Genomic DNA, 19,048 nt, shown 5'->3' on the forward strand with positions numbered 1-19,048 from the left:
GGTCAGAAGGTTGATCTGAATACCCTTAAGGAAAAACAGGCTGTACATTGAAATCTTTTCAAGCTTACATTCTGAGTGTACCATTTTGTCCCTTCCAGCCATGTTGTATGGCCTATTCATGCATTTTGATCCAGTAGCCGAGTTCTTTCACTTTCAACGGTGAATGAAGTACTCTAGGAACTGCATTTAGGACTCAGGCCAGGAAGCACTTCTTTACACAAAGAGTTATGGGAATCTGGAACAAACTACTGAGTCATGGAGTTGAAGCAGAAACCTTGACAACCTTTAAGAAGAATCTGGGTGAGATATTGGGACATCTTAGCTATTAGCTAAACAAACTTAATTAAAATGAGCTGAATTGTCACTCCTGGTTTGTCAAATTTCTTATGTGAGGCCCCAATTTAGAATAACACTCTTTGTAAAAAATAGAATAAAATATTTGTTAATATCAATCCTCTGTTCTGAAACACGTGAAAAGGATAAGAAATGTTAGCCTAAAAACACAATTCAGCTCTTAGGTAATTAAAGCACATTGATGATTCAGAACCTGACAAGAAGACACAAAAGAAGACAAACCCATGCTCACTTGTCTGAGATGTTTTCTTTCCTTTTAGTTATTCTAGTGTGTATTTGAGAGGAGGTTTGTTGTTTGTCATAATATATTTATTTACTAGCTGTGCTATCTATCTAAGACGGGTTGAAATTGAAGTAATCATCTTAGACTTCAGCATTAACAATTGCATGGACCACCTATTGCAATGTATTTTGTAATGCATGTAGTAATACAATGCGTTGTATCTGTCATTCCAACAGAAGGTGCGTCACAAACATTTGCAGTAAAAAATGTATTGCATTTGTCACTCCAACAGATGGTGCATCATAAACCTTTGTATTAAAAATGCATTGTATGTGTCAACAGATGGTGAATCTACTATATGGCATTTGGTATGGGACTTGTAAAAGCAGTGCTAATGTTTATAGTGCACCATCTGTTGGATAACAGAGACAAAGCAAACACACAGACGTAGATACACAGACAGTTGCCCTTAAATTACTAAGTTTAATCTTCACTTTCCAAATATTAAAGGAATACTCCATCAAAAACGATGTTTTTTATATGTTACTTAACTGCATGCAGTTTGTAGTGAAGGTTGAGAAAAATGTTTAATCTCATATTTTCATGCAAAATGGAGAGAATAAAGTTTATGATATAGCAGAAGTCAATGGTGACCAATGCTGTACAATGGCAAATGATGTGGAAAAATATCCATGGAGGGGAACTTCATGTCACATAATTCACGTCATTTATTCAAAACCTTGGTGCCGTGTCCAGGGTTTGTTCCTGCCTTATGCATTACGCTGGCTGTGTTAGGCTCCAGCACCCCCTGCAACCCTAATCTGGATTATGCAGGTTAGAATATGACTTGACATGACCTGCTCAAAACTTGCAAAACACATGCTTTTTCCTCCAATACTGTTGAATATATACTGTACTTCCAGAATAGTCAGCAGACATCATAAACAGGAAACTACAGCCTGGTGCCTTTTGGAATTAAATACCTCCCTCAGCATCCACTGGTTGGTCAAGAGTCATGTATTCAATTAAAAAAGTGACTCCCATGAGTTTCTGGGTGTCCTGTTTATGTATACACTGGTAACTGCATAAGTAACAATTTAAAAATATTTTAGCACAAAAGTTTGTGTCTTGCACTTTGAGCATACAACTGGATACATGACATGAGACATAACAAGATCGCTTGCTGTTCTGTTATGTCACAAACTTTTTCTCTCTGTTCTAAATGAAAACATGACATTAAAACTGTTTCTCAGCCACAACTACAAAGTACATGGGGTAAGTAAGATATACGAAATGTGGGTTTTGGTGTATTCCTTTAATAGTCTAAAAATCATTTTTAGTTCTGCTTTGTTCATGAAGCTTTGCTGCCTAGAAGCAGATTTGTGTTTGTGTCCAAGTGTCATAAACAAGTGATTGTGAGTATCCGCTCAGTTTAAGGGAGCTATATAAAATTAGGATTATTATGTGAATTTCTCCTTGGGATTAATAAAGTATCTATCTGTCTTAAAACTGCAACACTTGAGTTGCCTAATTTTATTTACTACATTATAATGCACTCTATTTTCTGTTTTTCATTCCAATTTAACATTATTGATGCACATGACTGCGCATCATCATCATCATCGTCACTGTCCACACCCATATTTTCATAAATCCAGTGGTTTATGGATTTAGAGGCAAAGTAATCAGCAGGGAAAAGATCATCCTATCGCAGGATGGTTAAAACCATCATTTTGCAGAAAATGCACATTGAAATAAAAGACATTATTTATTGTAGAGAATGGCTGAGTACAAAAATACTTTTGACATTTTTTTTACAAAACAATAATATATACATAACTGCATAGTTGAGTGTAAAAAAATCCATTCTTCTCTTCTTAACCACTATGAGCACAAAGCCATCGTATGCTCATAAAATTTGTGTACTATCTTACCGTCTTGATATCATTAGACTGCAAAAATACAGAACTTTTGACTGGTCTAATGTTAAAGTAATAATGCCACTTTTGAGAAATTCGGATTTTATCTGCCCTCTTCAAAGTTATCGCCCCAAAACACTACGCCAAAGCAATAGCAGAAGGGGACAGAATCTCTCATATCAATCTGTCATGATTTTAATGGGAAACAAAATGCACAGCATCGAGAAACGCAAGATGATCAGAAATAAAAAGCTAAAAAATATAACATTATATTTCTGTAAGATCTGAAATGAAACAAATCCTGGCATGGTTGAAGAAGAGTAAAAATAAAAGTTAAATAATGAAACTGACCAGGCCATGTAGTGCCGACTACCCTTAACCGACTGGCAGCTCATTCTCATTAGCAGAACACTGAAAGCTAACGTTCGAGTAAGACATGTGACTGATTCACTTGAAGAACTATTATAGTCCGTACATATTCTTGGATTCCAAGCATGCCGAAAGCCAGCCAGTTGGTGAGTCCAGGTGGCTTTCTCTTTCACCCCATTGCTGAAAGCTCAGTTTTCTGTTGCCCGAATATAAACCAGTGAGGAAAGGAGCAAGAATTGTGGAGGTTTGTTTAATAAAATAAGATTGTCATTTCTGAGACCGTCATAGTGCATCCAGTAGCCATCGATCTGGAAAGCTGCAGAGTAATGATGCTCCTCCTTGTTAAACAAAGTGGCTCCTTCCAGGGAATATCTGTAAGGAGGGAATTACAGTCACAGTTACAGTTAATATTTATGATAAGAATAGTTTGAGCATTCGGCAGTGTATGTGGACCACAGTTCAGTACGTGTAAAAGCAGGCAGTAAAGGGGGGGGGGGGTCACACATGCTTGGTGCAGGAATGCTTGAGGTCTACAAAAGGAAGACAGCCAAGTCATTGCTCAATTACTGTTACAGGATATAAGCACGTTTTCTACACACTTTGTAAAGCTCTTCATCTACAGATTTCAAGCAATTTGTTATCAAGCCCCATGCAGGAATTGGAAAGAGGTGCCCTTGGATTAAGAGGGACATGCGTGACCCATGGGTGTAGGGTACAGTGCTCTCATGTCTGTGTTCCTGGATCGAGATACATATGCAACTGCTGCCAGGGTGTGCTGTGGCCGTATGGTCCCTCCAGGTTTTATAGAACCTTAAACAACCTACAGGAGAAGTTTGCATGCGTTTTTGCACATGTGCACAAGGAAAACATCTTACCTGTGATCGGACAAGTCTAGGTAATATGGAACATATGCAAGCTCTTCAGACTTCCACAGCTGCATGTTTAAAATCACAAATGGTGGGGGACCGTGACAAAATACCCTCTGGGAGAACTCCCGTTGTCCATCACACCTGTTTTACAAACAAACAGACAGGCACATTTAACAGCAGTAACAGGAACAGGCATCTCTGCAGGACAAGTGACCATTTCATATCTATACTTTAAAGCCTCAAGGGAATTAACAAAGAAATATCACCTACAAAGTCAAGGAGATACTGAATCACACCACTCTCAGATACGTTTGTGCCATACTGCAGGTTTCAAGCCACCTGGCCAGAAACCTCTGAGCTCAATTCAGACAAATAATGTTGTGCTACAATGTCAAGACTTTGATCACCACTTCTAGAAAGAGCGTCTACCTCCAGGCCTGAATGAACAGCTCAAGCGGACTTTTCCAACTACTATCGGGAAGGTGGGCTATTACAGCAATCCCTCCTCCATCGCGGGGGTTGCGTTCCAGAGCCACCCGCGAAATAAGAAAATCTGCGAAGTAGAAACCATATGTTTATATGGTTATTTTTATATTGTCATGCTTGGGTCACAGATTTGCGCAGAAACACAGGAGGTTGTAGAGAGACAGGAACGTTATTCAAACACTGCAAACAAACATTTGTCTCTTTTTCAAAAGTTTAAACTGTGCTCCATAACAAGACAGAGATGACAGTTCCGTCTCACAATTAAAAGAATGCAAACATATCTTCCTCTTCAAAGGAGTGCGCGTCAGGAGCAGAGAATGTCAGAGAGATAGAGAAAAGCAAACAAATCAATAGGGCTGTTTGGCTTTTAATTATGCGAAGCACCGCGGCACAAAGCTGTTGAAGGCGGCAGCTCACACCCACTCCGTCAGGAGCAGACAAAGAGAGAGAGAGAGAGAGAGAGAGACAGAGTTTGTTTATCAATCAAAAATCAATACGTGCCCTTCGAGCTTTTAAGTATGCGAAGCACCGTGCAGCATGTCGCTTCAGGAAGCAGCTGCACAAAAGATAGCAACGTCTTTCAGCATTTTTAGACGAGCGTCCGTATCGTCGAGGTGTGCAAACAGCCCCCCTGCTCAATCCCCCTACGTCAGGATCAGAGAAAGTCAGCGCAAGAGAGAGAGAAGAGTAAGCAATCTAGCTTCTCAGCCATCTGCCAATAGCGTCCCTTGTATGAAATCAACTGGGCAAACCAACTAAGGAAGCATGTACCAGAAATTAAAAGACCCATTGTCCGCAGAAATCCGCGAACCAGCAAAAAATCCGCGATATATATTTAAATATGCTTACATATAAAATCCGCGATGGAGTGAAGCCGCGAAAGGCGAAGCGCGATATAGCGAGGGATTACTGTATTACTAATCACATTTATACACTGCATACAGCCGATTGTTTTATGCTTTTAGACAGATAGAGACAGTAAATTGATCCCAAAGCTGTATGCTAAATATTATAGGTTGCTTGCACTATTTACTCCATTTTTTATTCTTGGTTTCACTGACAGTTTTAATATATTTACTGCCAAACAGTCACAGTGGTTAGTGATGCTGTCTTACAGTTGAAATGTCACAGCTGAAAATCCTGTGCTCAACCAGTGTCTCTGTGGAGTCTGCAGGTTATCCTCATGCTGGTGTGAGTTCTACTCCAGGTTTTCCTCCCACATCCCAGCAGGCAGATTAAGGATAAGTTTGCCCTGTGCGAGTCCAAGTGTGGGTTTGTGCAGGAGTAGTCTCTGCAATTAACTGGTGCTCTTTTCAGGATTTGTTCCTGCCTAGTTCTCTAAACTCCAACAATGGCTATCATTTTATTTCCTGCTTGAATGCCTTGGTGACCTGTTAGCAGTTGGCGCTGAATGGATCTTTGAAAATGTATACTAGATCTCCTCATAAGAAAAATTAGACTGTCAACACTCTGCATGTAGTCAAGACTTTTCCACTGTGACAATATCCCATGTACTAAAAAAACACCCACTCAATGGGTACAGATGTATAATTTGTTGAAAAAAGCAGGTATTGGGAATTCGTCTGCTTTCACAATCCATCATGTTAGAGGACCGCTGCTGACAGCAATGCAGGATCTACTGCTAGTGCTGCTGTACAAGACCCCCTTGTTGTAATCTACCCCAGTACCAATCAGTACCAGTGATGAGAAACTGCAACTCTTTGCACCCAGTAGTGTTTGAGTACATCATGAGAACTGCTCTACTACAATAGTAAGTTTGTGCTTTTGCAGTTCCAGCAGAGTCTGATTTGAAAACAAGCCCATGGATTCTATGAAACAATGTTGTCATTCACCATACTTGTTCGTCACTAGATTAAGTGTGTGTATGAAACCACCTGCATTTCGAGTTTCACGTACAGTGATGCCAATGTTGTGTGCCAGTAACTTTCAAATTCACACCATTATTGATATTGAATAACAGTTCTGCCAAAGTGCTGTCAGTTTGTCATGTTATACCTTAGTTAGTTTTTCAATCAGATTTCTAACTTGATTTTGACAAGGCAATTGCCTTTGTGTTTCATTTCACTCGTGTGATACAATGCAAGGCCACATTTTGTATTGGCAGTTCTTTGTACAGTAATCCCTCGCTATATCGCGCTTCGCGGCTTCACTCCATCGCGGATTTTATATGTAAGCATATTTAAATACATATCGCGGATTTTTCGCTGCTTCGCAGGTTTCTGCGGACAATGGGTCTTTTAATTTCTGGTACATGCTTCCTCAGTTGGTTTGCCCAGTTGATTTCATACAAGGGACGCTATTGGCAGATGGCTGAGAAGCTACCCAGCTTACTTTTCTCTTTCTCTCTCTTGCGCTGACTTTCTCTGATCCTGACGTAGGGGGACTGTTCGCACACCTAGACGATACAGACGCTCGTCTAAAAATGTTGAAAGATTATCTTCACGTTGCTATCTTTTGTGCAGCTGCTTCCTGAAACGACATGCTGCACGGTGCTTCGCATACTTAAAAGCTCGAAGGGCACGTATTGATTGTTGCTTGCTTGTTTTTCTCTGTCTCTCTCTCTCTTTCTGTGCTCTTGACGGAGGGGGTGTGAGCTGCCGCCTTCAACAGCTTTGTGCCGCGGTGCTTCGCATACTTAAAAGCCAAACAGCCCTATTGATTTTCCTCTGCCTTTATGACAATCTCTGCTCCTGACTCCTTTGAAGAGGAAGATATGTTTGCATTCTTTTAATTGTGAGACTGAACTGTCATCTCTGTCTTGTCATGGAGCACAGTTTAAACTTTTGAAAAAGAGACAAATGTTTGTTTGCAGTGTTTGAATAACGTTCCTGTCTCTCTACAACCTCCTGTGTTTCTGCGCAAATCTGTGACCCAAGCATGACAATATAAAAATAACCATATAAACATATGGTTTCTACTTCGTGGATTTTCTTATTTCGCGGGTGGCTCTGGAACGCAACCCCTGCGATGGAGGAGGGATTACTGTATTACAAAGTTCAATCCAATGAAATGTTGCCTCATGCCTGTATGTTCCAGATTCTGAGTCAGGTCAATGCGCTGTACTGAATTGGCATCACATTAAAAAAATGTGCATTGCCAGGCAGAATAGTAACAAACAATAACTTTTTCATCTTAAATATGAACCTTTTCTCTCTCATTTTATTCCTCACTAACCAGCTGTTTGTCTCACTTCCTCTCTCTGCTTTGCTGGTTTTCTCTGTGTCACCCTAGATTTTACTTATGAGTACATTTGAAGTAACACCTCCAAGAAAATGGCATATCCAGAGCTCATCAAATAATTTTCAAATCAATCAATGTGGTAGCAGAAATTATTCTATGATGCCAATAATACACTTGTTCTTACCCAATTTCTTCACATAGCACTATTTTGGGGCAGAAGAATTCATCTACTGCAGTCTGAATTAAGTCACCATTAGGTATTTCATGTGGCGGGCTAAAAAAAAAGGGAGAGAAAACAAACAAGAGTTAAGTTCCAGTTGTGATCTCTGGTAAATACTGCACTGGTCTGTTTATGCTGTGACAAATGCTACATGTGAGGTGGGCTCTGAACCCTTTCACTTTGGGAAGACATGTTTAGTAACAATTATAAAGTTATCTAGAACAGATGACCAAGCCAAAAGAACTGAAATTATTACTGTTTTTCAAGTCCACAGATATTTTAGTGTGATTTACTAAGACTCTGAGTCAACTTTAAGATCCCACCAAATTCCAGTGGAGTTAAAGATACAAGTAACAGAAAATCTTTTTAGGAACAAAACCATCTATACTTGTGTGTTATTTTTACTTATTGTATACAGTGCATCCAGAAAGTATTCACAGCACATCACTTTCTCCACATTTTGTTATGTTACAGCCTTATTCCAAAATGGATTAAATTCATTTTTTTTCTCAGAATTCTACACACAACACCCCATAATGACAACGTGAAAAAAGTTTACTTGAGATTTTTGCAAATTAAAAATAAAAAAATTGAGAAAGCACATGTACATAAGTATTCACAGCCTTTGCCATGAACCTCAAAATTGAGCTCAGGTGCATCCTGTTTCCCCTGATCATCCTTGAGATGTTTCTGCAGCTTAATTGGAGGCCACCTGTGGTAAATTCAGTTGATTGGACATGATTTGGAAAGTCACACACCTGTCTATATAAGGTCCCACAGTTGACAGTTCATGTCAAGAGCACAAACCAAGCATGAAGTCAAAGGAATTGTCTGTAGACCTCCGAGACAGGATTGTCTCGAGGGACATATCTGGGGAAGGTTACAGAAAAATTTCTGCTGCTTTGAAGGTCCCAATGAGCACAGTGGCCTCCATCATCTGTAAGTGGAAGAAGTTCGAAACCACCAGGACTCTTCCAAGAGCTGGCCGGCCATCTAAACTGAGCGATCGGGGGAGAAGGGCCTTAGTCAGGGAGGTGATCAAGAACCCGATGGTCACTCTGTCAGAGCTCCAGAGGTCCTCTGTGGAGAGAGGAGAACTATCCAGAAGGACAACCATCTCTGCAGCAATCCACCAATCAGGCCTGTATGGTAGAGTGGCCAGATGGAAGCCACTCCTTAGTAAAAGACACATGGCAGCCCGCCTGGAGTTTGCCAAAAGGCACCTGAAGGACTCTGACCATGAGAAAGAAAAGATTGAACTCTTTGGTGTGAATGCCAGGCATCACGTTTGGAGGAAACCAGGCACCGCTCATCACCAGGACAATACCATCCCTACAGTGAAGCATGGTGGTGGCAGCATCATGCTGTGGGGATGTTTTTCAGCGGCAGGAACTGGGAGACTAGTCAGGATAAAGGGAAAGATGACTGCAGCAATGTACAGAGACATCCTGGATGCAAACCTGCTCCAGAGCGTTCTTGACCTCAGACTGGGGCGACGGTTCATCTTTCAACAGGACAACAACCCTAAGCACACAGCCAAGATATCAAAGGAGTGGCTGCAGTTTGCATATCAGGAGAATGTGGGAGCGGAGGATGCCATCATCTATATGCTACATCGATCCCTCTCTCACTTGGACAGAGGCAGTGGTGCTGTAAGAATTATGTTTCTAGACTTCTCTAGCGCCTTCAACACAATCCAACCTCTGCTCCTTAGGGACAAGCTGACAGAGATGGGATTAGATTTATACCTAGTGGCATGGATCGTGGACTATCTTAAAGACAGACCTCAGTATGTGCGTCTTTGGAACTGCACGTCTGACATTGTGGTCAGCAACACAGGAGTGCCACAAGGGACTGTACTTTCTCCGGTCCTGTTCAGCCTATATACATCGGACTTCCAATACAACTCGGAGTCCTGCCACGTGCAAAAGTTCGCTGATGACACTGCTATCGTGGGCTGCATCAGGAATGGGCTGGAGGATGAGTATAGGGACCTAATCAATGACTTTGTTAAATGGTGCGACTCAAACTACGTACCACTGAACACCAGCAAAACCAAGGAGCTGGTGGTGGATTTTAGGAGGCCCAGACCCCTCATAGATCCCGTGATCATCAAAGGTGACTGTGTGCAGATGGTGCAGACCTATAAATATCTGGGAGTGCAGCTGGATGATAAATTAGACTGGACTGCCAATACTGATGCGCTGTGCAAGAAAGGACAGAGCCGACTATACTTCCTTAGAAGGCTGGCGTCCTTCAACATCTGCAATAAGATGCTGCAGATGTTCTATCAGACGGTTGTGGCGAGCGCCCTCTTCTACGCGGTGGTGTGCTGGGGAGGCAGCATTAAGAGGAAAGACGCCTCACGCCTGGACGAACTGGTGAGGAAGGCAGGCTCTATTGTTGGCATGGAGCTGGACAGTTTAACATCTGTGGCAGAGCGAAGGGCGCTCAGCAGGCTCCTATCAATTATGGAGAATCCACTGCACCCACTAAATAGTATCATCTCCAGACAGAGGAGCAGCTTCAGCGACAGACTGCTGTCACTGTCCTGCTCCACTGACAGACTGAGGAGATTGTTCCTCCCCCAAACTATGCAACTCTTCAATTCCACCCGGGGGGGGTAAACGTTAACATTTAACATTATACAAATTTATTGTCTGTTTTTCACCTGCATTATTATCATTCTTTAATTTAATATTATTTATTGTATCAGTATGCTGCTGCTGGAGAATGTGAATTTCCCATTGGGATTAATAAAGTATCTATCTATCTATCTATCTTCAGGACAACTCTGTGAATGTCCTTGAGTGCCCCAGCCAGAGCCCAGACTTGAATCCGATTGAACATCTCTGGAGAGATCTTAAAATGGCTGTGCACCGATGCTTCCCATCCAACCTGATGGAGCTTGAGAGGTGCTGCAAAGAGGAATGGGCGAAACTGGCCAAGGATAGGTGTGCCAAGTTTGTGGCATCATATTCAAAAAGACATGAGGCTGTAATTGCTGCCAAAGGTGCATCGACAAAGTATTGAGCAAAGGCTGTGAATACTTATGTACATGTGATTTATCAGTTTTTTTATTTTTAATAAATTTGCAAAAACCTCAAGTAAACTTTTTTCACATTGTCATTATGGGGTGTTGTGTGTAGAATTCTGAGGAAAAAAATGAATTTAATCCATTTTGGAATAAGGCTGTAACATAACAAAATGTGGAAAAAGTGATGTGCTGTGAATACTTTCCAGATGCACTGTAGGCGTTATAACAATCAGAGTCTTCATGAGTCTTCTAATATAAAACAGAATGACACTGCAAGATGCAAATATACTAACAGCACTTTCACGTGTGTAAAGCCAAGGAGCATGTGGCATCACAGGTGAAGTCAAAACCTCCACAGTATATCAGACTGTTAACTATAATGTCCCAGGTATTAATGGAATACAGATTTCAAATAATATCCACAAAGGCTTTCTACATTCCAGAAACAAAGCAAGTTGACAAAAACTCAGTCTGGAAGAAAATGAGTAGGAAAAAAAAAAAAACATATAAGCAAAGTATTACTCACTTAATCTTTATCATTCTCTGCATGTACTCCTGGAAGCGTGCTGGACACTTCCAGTTTGAACACAAGCTCTCCTGAATGGTGGACATAAGGTTTTCCAGGTTCTTTGTAAAGTTTTCATGCTCATTTCCAAACAAGTCAATCTCCAAGGCTGCCTTATGAATCTGAGACTTGTACTGCTGCTTCTCCATTTTATCCCATATCCAAAGCAACTTCACTGTGGTATAATCATAGGAATCCATCAAGTAGAGAAAATGTTCAACAAAATCCTTGCCCAAGTATATGGCTACCTCCCTTGGAAAGGTCTCTTTCTCCCTCAGAATCACATATAAAAGCATTAAGAAACCATCAATAGTGCAGGTGTTCTTGAGGTTGATCTTCACATAGAGGGGAGTGCAAGAAATAGCCTTTCGGCCTGCCTTAATTGTATAAACACCACCCCATGGGAGCACAGGCCTCCAGAATGACCGGTCTTGGTCCACATTGTTTTTGATGGATGCTCTGATTTCTTCAAATAATGTTTTTGTTCTGTTAAACACAAAATAAATGTTACTTGTATGTAAACAAAGATTGACTTGTTACATAGCCTGCTTTATACAATTTAACACAAATCATAATTCTAATGTATAAATCAGGGAATCAGTATGCAACATATTTATTTTCACAACGCCGTATTTAGCCGAAACAAACATGCGAGTGATACCAAAGTTATTCAAAGAATAATGAATCAAACTCTCTCCCTAATTAACTGTCCCATAATGTGATAATGAGCAAGCCAAATTATAAACAGGATCAGGCAACAAATTTTACATATGCAGTAAGAAGAATGTCATGATATATTTCTATATTAAGTGTTGCAAATAGGATTCAGAGAAACCTCTTAATTTTTCATTTAGTGATCTCTTTTGCCTATTTATGTGACAGTTGTCTTCAACTTTAATTTTCAGTTCACTTACTTTATACCTAGAAATTACATGAACAGATTTTCCTGGTTTGTATTTGGCTATTTTGCACTTGATTCATGAAGCTGAACAATTACATTCCACTGCAGCCTGCCTCTCCTTTGATTGCGAGGAATATACTGTACCACCACCTAGCATGATTACCTCTTTCTGGGTTTTTCCTCTAGACCAGCGTTTCTGAACCCATAGGCTGCAGTGGTGGCCCCTGGGTGAAAGTCCCACTCCTAAGCCACTCTGACATCCAATTCACAGCTGCAGCAATGCAGGTGGATCACGGCTGATCCTGTGCGACCTCCAAAACTCCGACTCTGATGACCGTGCCCAATTCGCCAAGGAGGAAAACGATTTACGATCTCGCTTGACTCATCCAAGGTTGGGAAACATTGCTCTACATGGTTAGCTTGCACTACAGTCCATCTACAAACTGCAGATAAGACTTATACTATGCATCAATTTTAGTTTGAATGGTGCTATATACAAAAACAACTGTGACTATGTTGCGGTGGCGCCTAATCTGTGTTTTCATTTTTAGCCCAACATCAACAACTTGAGGCCAGCAAAGCCATGACCCATGAATATTCATAACCTATGAATGGATATTACAGGCACTCACAATACAATGCAACCAGTAACTTTGCTGAACCATAGTGCAGATCTACCCATCTGAATAGTATGTGAACTGCTCAATATGTAACTCAAAGAAGTGGCTTCAACTGAAAACCCGATTGTATTGTGAATATCTGTCAAATTGTTCATGAATGTTATGCCAGCCTGCGGTGGGTTGGCACCCTGCCTGGGATTGGTTCCTGCCTTGTGCCCTGTGTTGGCTGGGATTGGCTCCAGCAGACCCACGTGACCCTGTGTTCGGATTCAGGGGGTTGGAAAATGGATGGATGGATGGATGGATGTTATGCCAGCTTCACTTGTGGTCATCAGCTTTGGTAACCTGTCCTGCTACACTTGTTCAAAACTGTCATTAGACGGATGTTACCCGATTATGTCAACATCCTTTGCAAGTCATTTTGGATAAAAGAATCCACTAAGCACATTAGTGTAAATGTTAGTGCACAATGGTCAGTGGTCACCACTGCTTCCAAACACTTGCTGAGGTCTGTGTTCAACACCCAGCTCTGCCACTGTCTTGAAAGAGTTTGCAAGTTTCCCATTTTTCTGCATATGTTTAAACAGCTTTCCAAAAATACGCATAGTAAGATGATTCTGGGTTATCCCACTGTGTGAACTCTTTGCTGGACTGGCTTTCCATTCAAAGTTGATTCTAACATTGAGCATAAATAAGCTCCATCTCCTTGTATGTGACAAAGCAGTTAATACAGACAGAAGAATGGATATTGATTTTTAAGCCTTGCAACAGTGAACATATAATTTGTGATTTCTATTACGATTTATTATAGTGAGGCTCTACATTACTCCTTTGATCAGTCAAGTGGAAGCTCCAACGAATACATTTTTTGGAAAGACATTTTAAAAAATCCTTTAAACACACATTTTGGCTTTTCTGAAATTTCAATCCTGCAACAAAGAAATGAAAAATTTACAATTAGCACATGCCAAAATTGCAGCACTGCTTCAGTATGTAAGTGAGTAGTAACAAAGCACTCTAGCCGGGGGTCTCCATTTACAATACATTATGAAGCAGTTTGAACTGATCCAAATCTATGCTTAAAGCACAGGGTCCCACAAATACCTCTCCTTGGAAGTTAACTACATTCAAAAGCCAAGACAGAAAATTTCAAATGAAGTTTCAGATCACAGTAAAAAAAATGGGAAGGGAAGTTGTTACAAGTGGTAAGCATGAAAACATGTGAATGCAGTATAAAGTTAACACAACACACGTGTTTCCAGTTTTATTGTAAAAACTGGTGGGATAACCAAAATTCATTGCCTCATGTAAAAATTGAGATAAATGAGATTAACCGAGTCATGGATTTTTTCTCTAATTAGGTGCAATGGATTGACCAATTTACCTATGGTTATTTTTTCAGCTGTAAAATCTGGCAAAATAAAAAGAGTGTTGTGAATACCATTACAGTATATTCTAGAACTGAATAACAGTACTCAATACATTCTGAAACATAAAAAAGTTATATTATCATAATGTGACCCAAATATCACATAATTCTGTACTTTGGTGCCCCTGGCAATTTCAACCTCCAATACAAAATAACAATGAATTTTTTTGTACCTCCTACTAAGAAACATTTCATTAATAGCTCATTTTCTAGAATTTTACCCCTCAGTGCTCACTTGTTGACAGGGTTTTAAGAAATACAAACTAAAGGAAAAAACAAAATGAAGGTGAAATACATTAAATGGACAAAAATATTGGGAGGCCTGACCATTACAACAACTGCAACATTAATGACATTGCATTCCAATACATAGACTTTAATATGCAGTCGACCTCCCCTCCCCTTTGCTGCTATAATAGCTTCCACTCTTCTTGGAAGGCTTCCCACAAGATTTTCTCGTGTTTCTATGGGAATTTGTGCCCATTCATTCTGTAGAGGATTTATGAAGTCAGGCACTGATGTTGGACCAGAAGGTCTGGCTCACAATCTCCATTCCAGTTCATCCTAAATGTGTTTGATGGGGTTGAGGTCAGGGCTCTGTTTGGGTCAGTCAAGTTCTTCCACACCAAACTCATCCAACCATGTCTTTATTGGATCTTGCTTTGTTCACTGGGGCACAGTCATGCTGGAATAGAAAAGGGCCTTCCTCAAACTGTTTCCACAAAGTTGTAACCATAGTGTTCTCCAAAATGTCTTGGTATGATGAAGCATTAAGATTGCCTTCACTGGAATTAAGGGGCCTAGACCCAAACCCTGAAAAACAGCCCCACAGCATTATCCCTGCTCCCTAAAATTCACAGCTGGTACAATGCAGTCAGTCAGGTAATGTTCTCCTGGCATCTGCCAAACGCAAACTCGCCCATCTGACTGCCAAACAGAGAAGTGTGATTTGCCACTCCATAGAACACGTTTCCACCACTCCGTCCGACACTTGGCATTGAACTTGGTGAGGTGAGACTTGCATGCAGCTGCTCGGCCATGGAAACCCATTCCATTAAGCTCCAGCCGCACAGTTTTTGTGCTTAAATCAATGCCAGTGGAAATTTGGAACTCTTCGGCTGTGGAATCAGCAGAGCGCTGGCAACTTTTACACGCCATGCACCTTAGCACTCATTGACCCTGCTCTGGGACTTTACTCGGTCTTCTGCTTCATGGCTGAGTTGCAGTTGTTCCTATGTTGAAACACCTGAACTGAATAATTAAGTGCTGTATCCCAATATTTTTGTCCATATAGTGTATATTCAGATCAAACATTAATATTCTTATTTACATTATGTCAATAATCATAAACATCAAATTTAAAAGGCATAATCTGAATCAGAAAGCATTAGCAGATATTAATACATTGGGAAAGCAATAACACAAAACTGTAGCTATGTGTATATTTTTTAAAGAAGGAAATTAGGGATGCTCCAGCATTTTTCAGGGCATGAAGGGGTGTTATTCAGTGGAGCTATTGCACTGCCATTTAAGACAGATCCAATGTTACCATACCAGGCTGGTTTGGATTACAACGAAGAACTGTAAAACCAGATCAATGGTGTTTACACCACACTCCTATCTTGACTGTTACCCGAGTATCACAGCTATGATAAATATTAAAAAACTGCATTTTGACATTTTTTTGTGCTCGTATTATTTTGTCAGCCATATAATGTACTAAGATAGACAGACACTCTCAATACAGTGTTAAATTCAGATACTGAGATGGTGAGATGCAACATTTGGCAAATTTTTTTCTTAAAACCACAGAGGTATTTAAGTATTGTGTATATAAAGGCTTAAAGGTGTGAGCATTCTGTATAATCCAGTTCTACTTCGCCATTCCAACCAACTACACTGGCTATTCCCATGGCCTGTGAAAGGTCAAAATCCTTGTGGAATCAAAACGAACAGATAAACTCAAAAGGAAAAACTACATGTTGTGACTGAAATACAGAGATGGCAGCTAATGTTCCCATGTACATTTAAACATAGAAAATAATGCTGTTCACATTTTTGCTTTTATTTTAGGGTTTACTTTGTAAACATGCCTGTGTATTCATCATAAGTCTCATACTTTAAATGAATACATTTGTAGCAGATGACTGTTAAATACCTCAGCAAAATTAGCTATCAAACATACCTAGAGATCAAATGCTCTTCCCTTTGTAAAAGTTCATATGTTACTGTTATTTGGAGAGAAGCACACAAAACTAAATTAAAAGGATTACTAATTGTATCCTGACAACAAAGCACACTTTCTCTAAATGCGTAAAACTATTTTACAAATTAATCAAGGAATATTCCGAAAAACTTTGTGCATACCCATAGGCTTCCTCAGATGTGGAAAAAATACATAACTAGTAGGAAGAAAAATGAATATCATTATACACGTATACTATCAGAGAAAAAAGACAATATTTAATCCAGGATATCTGTACAAGAAGTAAGCATAAACATAACTGACACATGGATGCAAGAAAATGAAAGATGGAGACCAGGACTAGTGTGTTTCCAAAGCCAGGGCAAATGACGTGCATGAGCTTCAGCTTATATAGGAACATGGTAAAGGAAACACTGGTGTGAAGAGTAACAACACTGCAGGGCCCGTATCTTTTAAGAAATAGTGTTTATGTATCAGATGGAACAAGCCAACTTCTTAGAATGGGAAAGTACCTGAGCCAAACTAAGGCACCTTCGCAATCCGATACAGTATTTAACTCAGAAATGAAGAGTACGGGGGCGTGGCCGTCGAGTACGGGGTAGCTTAAAATACACTGCTTTATTTTTAGATTTTGATCAGCTTAGGTCGATCGAGCCGTCACTAAGGCGTTTGCTTATTTAAAACCAACTACGCTAACAAAATAAAATAAAACAAAAAGAAAAACACGGGAAGGGAGTGTATAGACGGCATGCAGCACGAGCAATAAAACTCTAACGAAATGCAGACATGCATTCACTTAACACAAATCTATATCAACTGTCTTGATTATATAACTAAACACTGGTAAAAAGCTGGCCCCTGCCCTCCTCGAATTGTGCCAATGTTGTGGTGGCAGCGAGGCCAGCTTGTTGCGACCGACTCTCACCTTTCACTCTGCACCCAGCTGTCCCCTTCTACGTTGCGGATGAGATTCTTCAGAGCCTGTGCATATTTCATTGAAAAGAATTTGCTGTCCATTTTCTGCGCGTCTTCATAGTCATTGACCCAAAAACACCTCCGTGCCTTCTGTCTTGCTCACTCGCTCGCTCCTCTCACGCTGACGTTGTTTGTTATTGTACAGGCCACAGCCCCAGCGCGCGCCACGCACGTCCGGCACGTAGCGCTTGTGGGCGGGGCTCGTCACGCAGAGGTCTAGGGCCCGGATGGGCCGAACGCATGCCATGTGTAATACGCAACGCGTGGTTGGAGCGTGCCTCAGCTGCATGTGTCTGGCGCGGTGTAAATGTCAGCACAGATTCTTTACAAGAGGGCTTAATTACTGGCATTTTAGTAGTGTGGCATGTCACCTACACGAAGACCACTGCTGAAACCTTTCAGAGTTTGGATTTCAAGCTTGACTCCCAGAATGCACGTATCCTCTTCGACTTCGCTGTTGCTTCAAGAGAAACAAGTGTAAAATGACTGATGTTTCCCCCCATGTCTTTTAATATCGTAGATGACATTGTTAAACAGTCGAAAACTACAGAAAAAAGTTATAACAACAAACGAGTGACAGGGCAACAATTGTAAATGATTGGTCAATGTTTATTAATTTCAATTACTCAGTAACCACAGTATCTGGGTAAGTACAATGTGCCTCTGTTTTGTGGGTAAAATAGACATTTGTTATCATTAATCCAATCGTTATTATGTACTTGCTCAGTAAATACAGAGTACTAATACAAAATCACACAGCATTTAAACAAGTAACTACATATACAGACCATTGCTGAAACCTTTCAAGAGTCTGATCCTTCAGAATTTACTTTATGATCAGAACAGAAGAAATGCAAACTGAAAGCCTGAAGCAGAAAGACAGTACTGAACTTGGAGTAGGAGAGCCATTCAGCATGCCAGTGTGGCATTTACAGAGGTCGTTCGATAGCAGGAATGAGCAGTGTTTCCCCAGGACAGCAAAGGGCATGTGTGTCAGGCATTAGGGACAGGGAGTGCAAGAGAAGCTACTGTAAGCTGGGAAGAGGTTGCAAAACCTCCTGGTTCACAATTGGCAATAATTAGACATTAACTGGGGTATCTGTTGAATCGTAAGGTTAGGATTACCAAGTACCCTTTTACCTATCCAATAGGGGAAAAAACATGAAAGTTGCACAAATTAAAGGAGAGGAATTGTATTGTTCCTTTTAGTAACAGTAAAGGGATAGCCCTAGAAACTTAGAACTCTAACAACAATGCAAGGATCGGGGTCCTGGAACATGGTCTGAAGTAACCACTGGAGTGTAAAGTAATTTAAAGTCGCTTCGTGGCAGAGGAAAAGTTGATTTTACAGTCAGGAGAAGACTGAAAGCAAACACCTAAAAAGTCATGATCAAGAACAAAGAAGGGAGAGATGTGATCAGTGGGAAATTGGATATGGCAAGCCTCCAGACAAATAATGGCTCAAGACCTGTATAGGAAGGTTCAGAGAGGAAACACCTGGTCTTGTTTGGTTATTTGCTTTAAACATTTTATTGATTTTCCTTATTTGCCTTCATTTTATTATCTGTTAATACTGTGTTTTTTTGTATACTTTGGCCTTCTTGCTGTTAATTCTTGGTGCAAAATTTTGCCACAAGCATCACAATGAACATAGGCAACAAGCAAAAGAACACT

General features: G+C 40.5%; 1 protein-coding gene across 1 annotated transcript; it reads right to left on the bottom strand.

The window, feature by feature from the left end:
• Window positions 1-2,326: 2,326 nt before the first annotated feature.
• c16h14orf28 (chromosome 16 C14orf28 homolog) lies at window positions 2,327-17,546 on the bottom strand. The gene is made up of 5 exons (XM_028821738.2): window positions 17,325-17,546; window positions 11,205-11,729; window positions 7,606-7,695; window positions 3,741-3,875; window positions 2,327-3,237 (listed from the first exon to the last, which is right to left on the bottom strand). The coding sequence occupies exons 1-5, from the start codon at window positions 17,414-17,416 to the stop codon at window positions 3,054-3,056; spliced, it is 1,026 nt and encodes a 341-aa protein (XP_028677571.1). The 5' UTR covers window positions 17,417-17,546; the 3' UTR covers window positions 2,327-3,053.
• Between the last annotated feature and the right edge of the window lie 1,502 nt (window positions 17,547-19,048).

Source organism: Erpetoichthys calabaricus, chromosome 16 (assembly GCF_900747795.2).
Source record: "Erpetoichthys calabaricus chromosome 16, fErpCal1.3, whole genome shotgun sequence".
Lineage (NCBI taxonomy): Eukaryota > Metazoa > Chordata > Cladistia > Polypteriformes > Polypteridae > Erpetoichthys > Erpetoichthys calabaricus.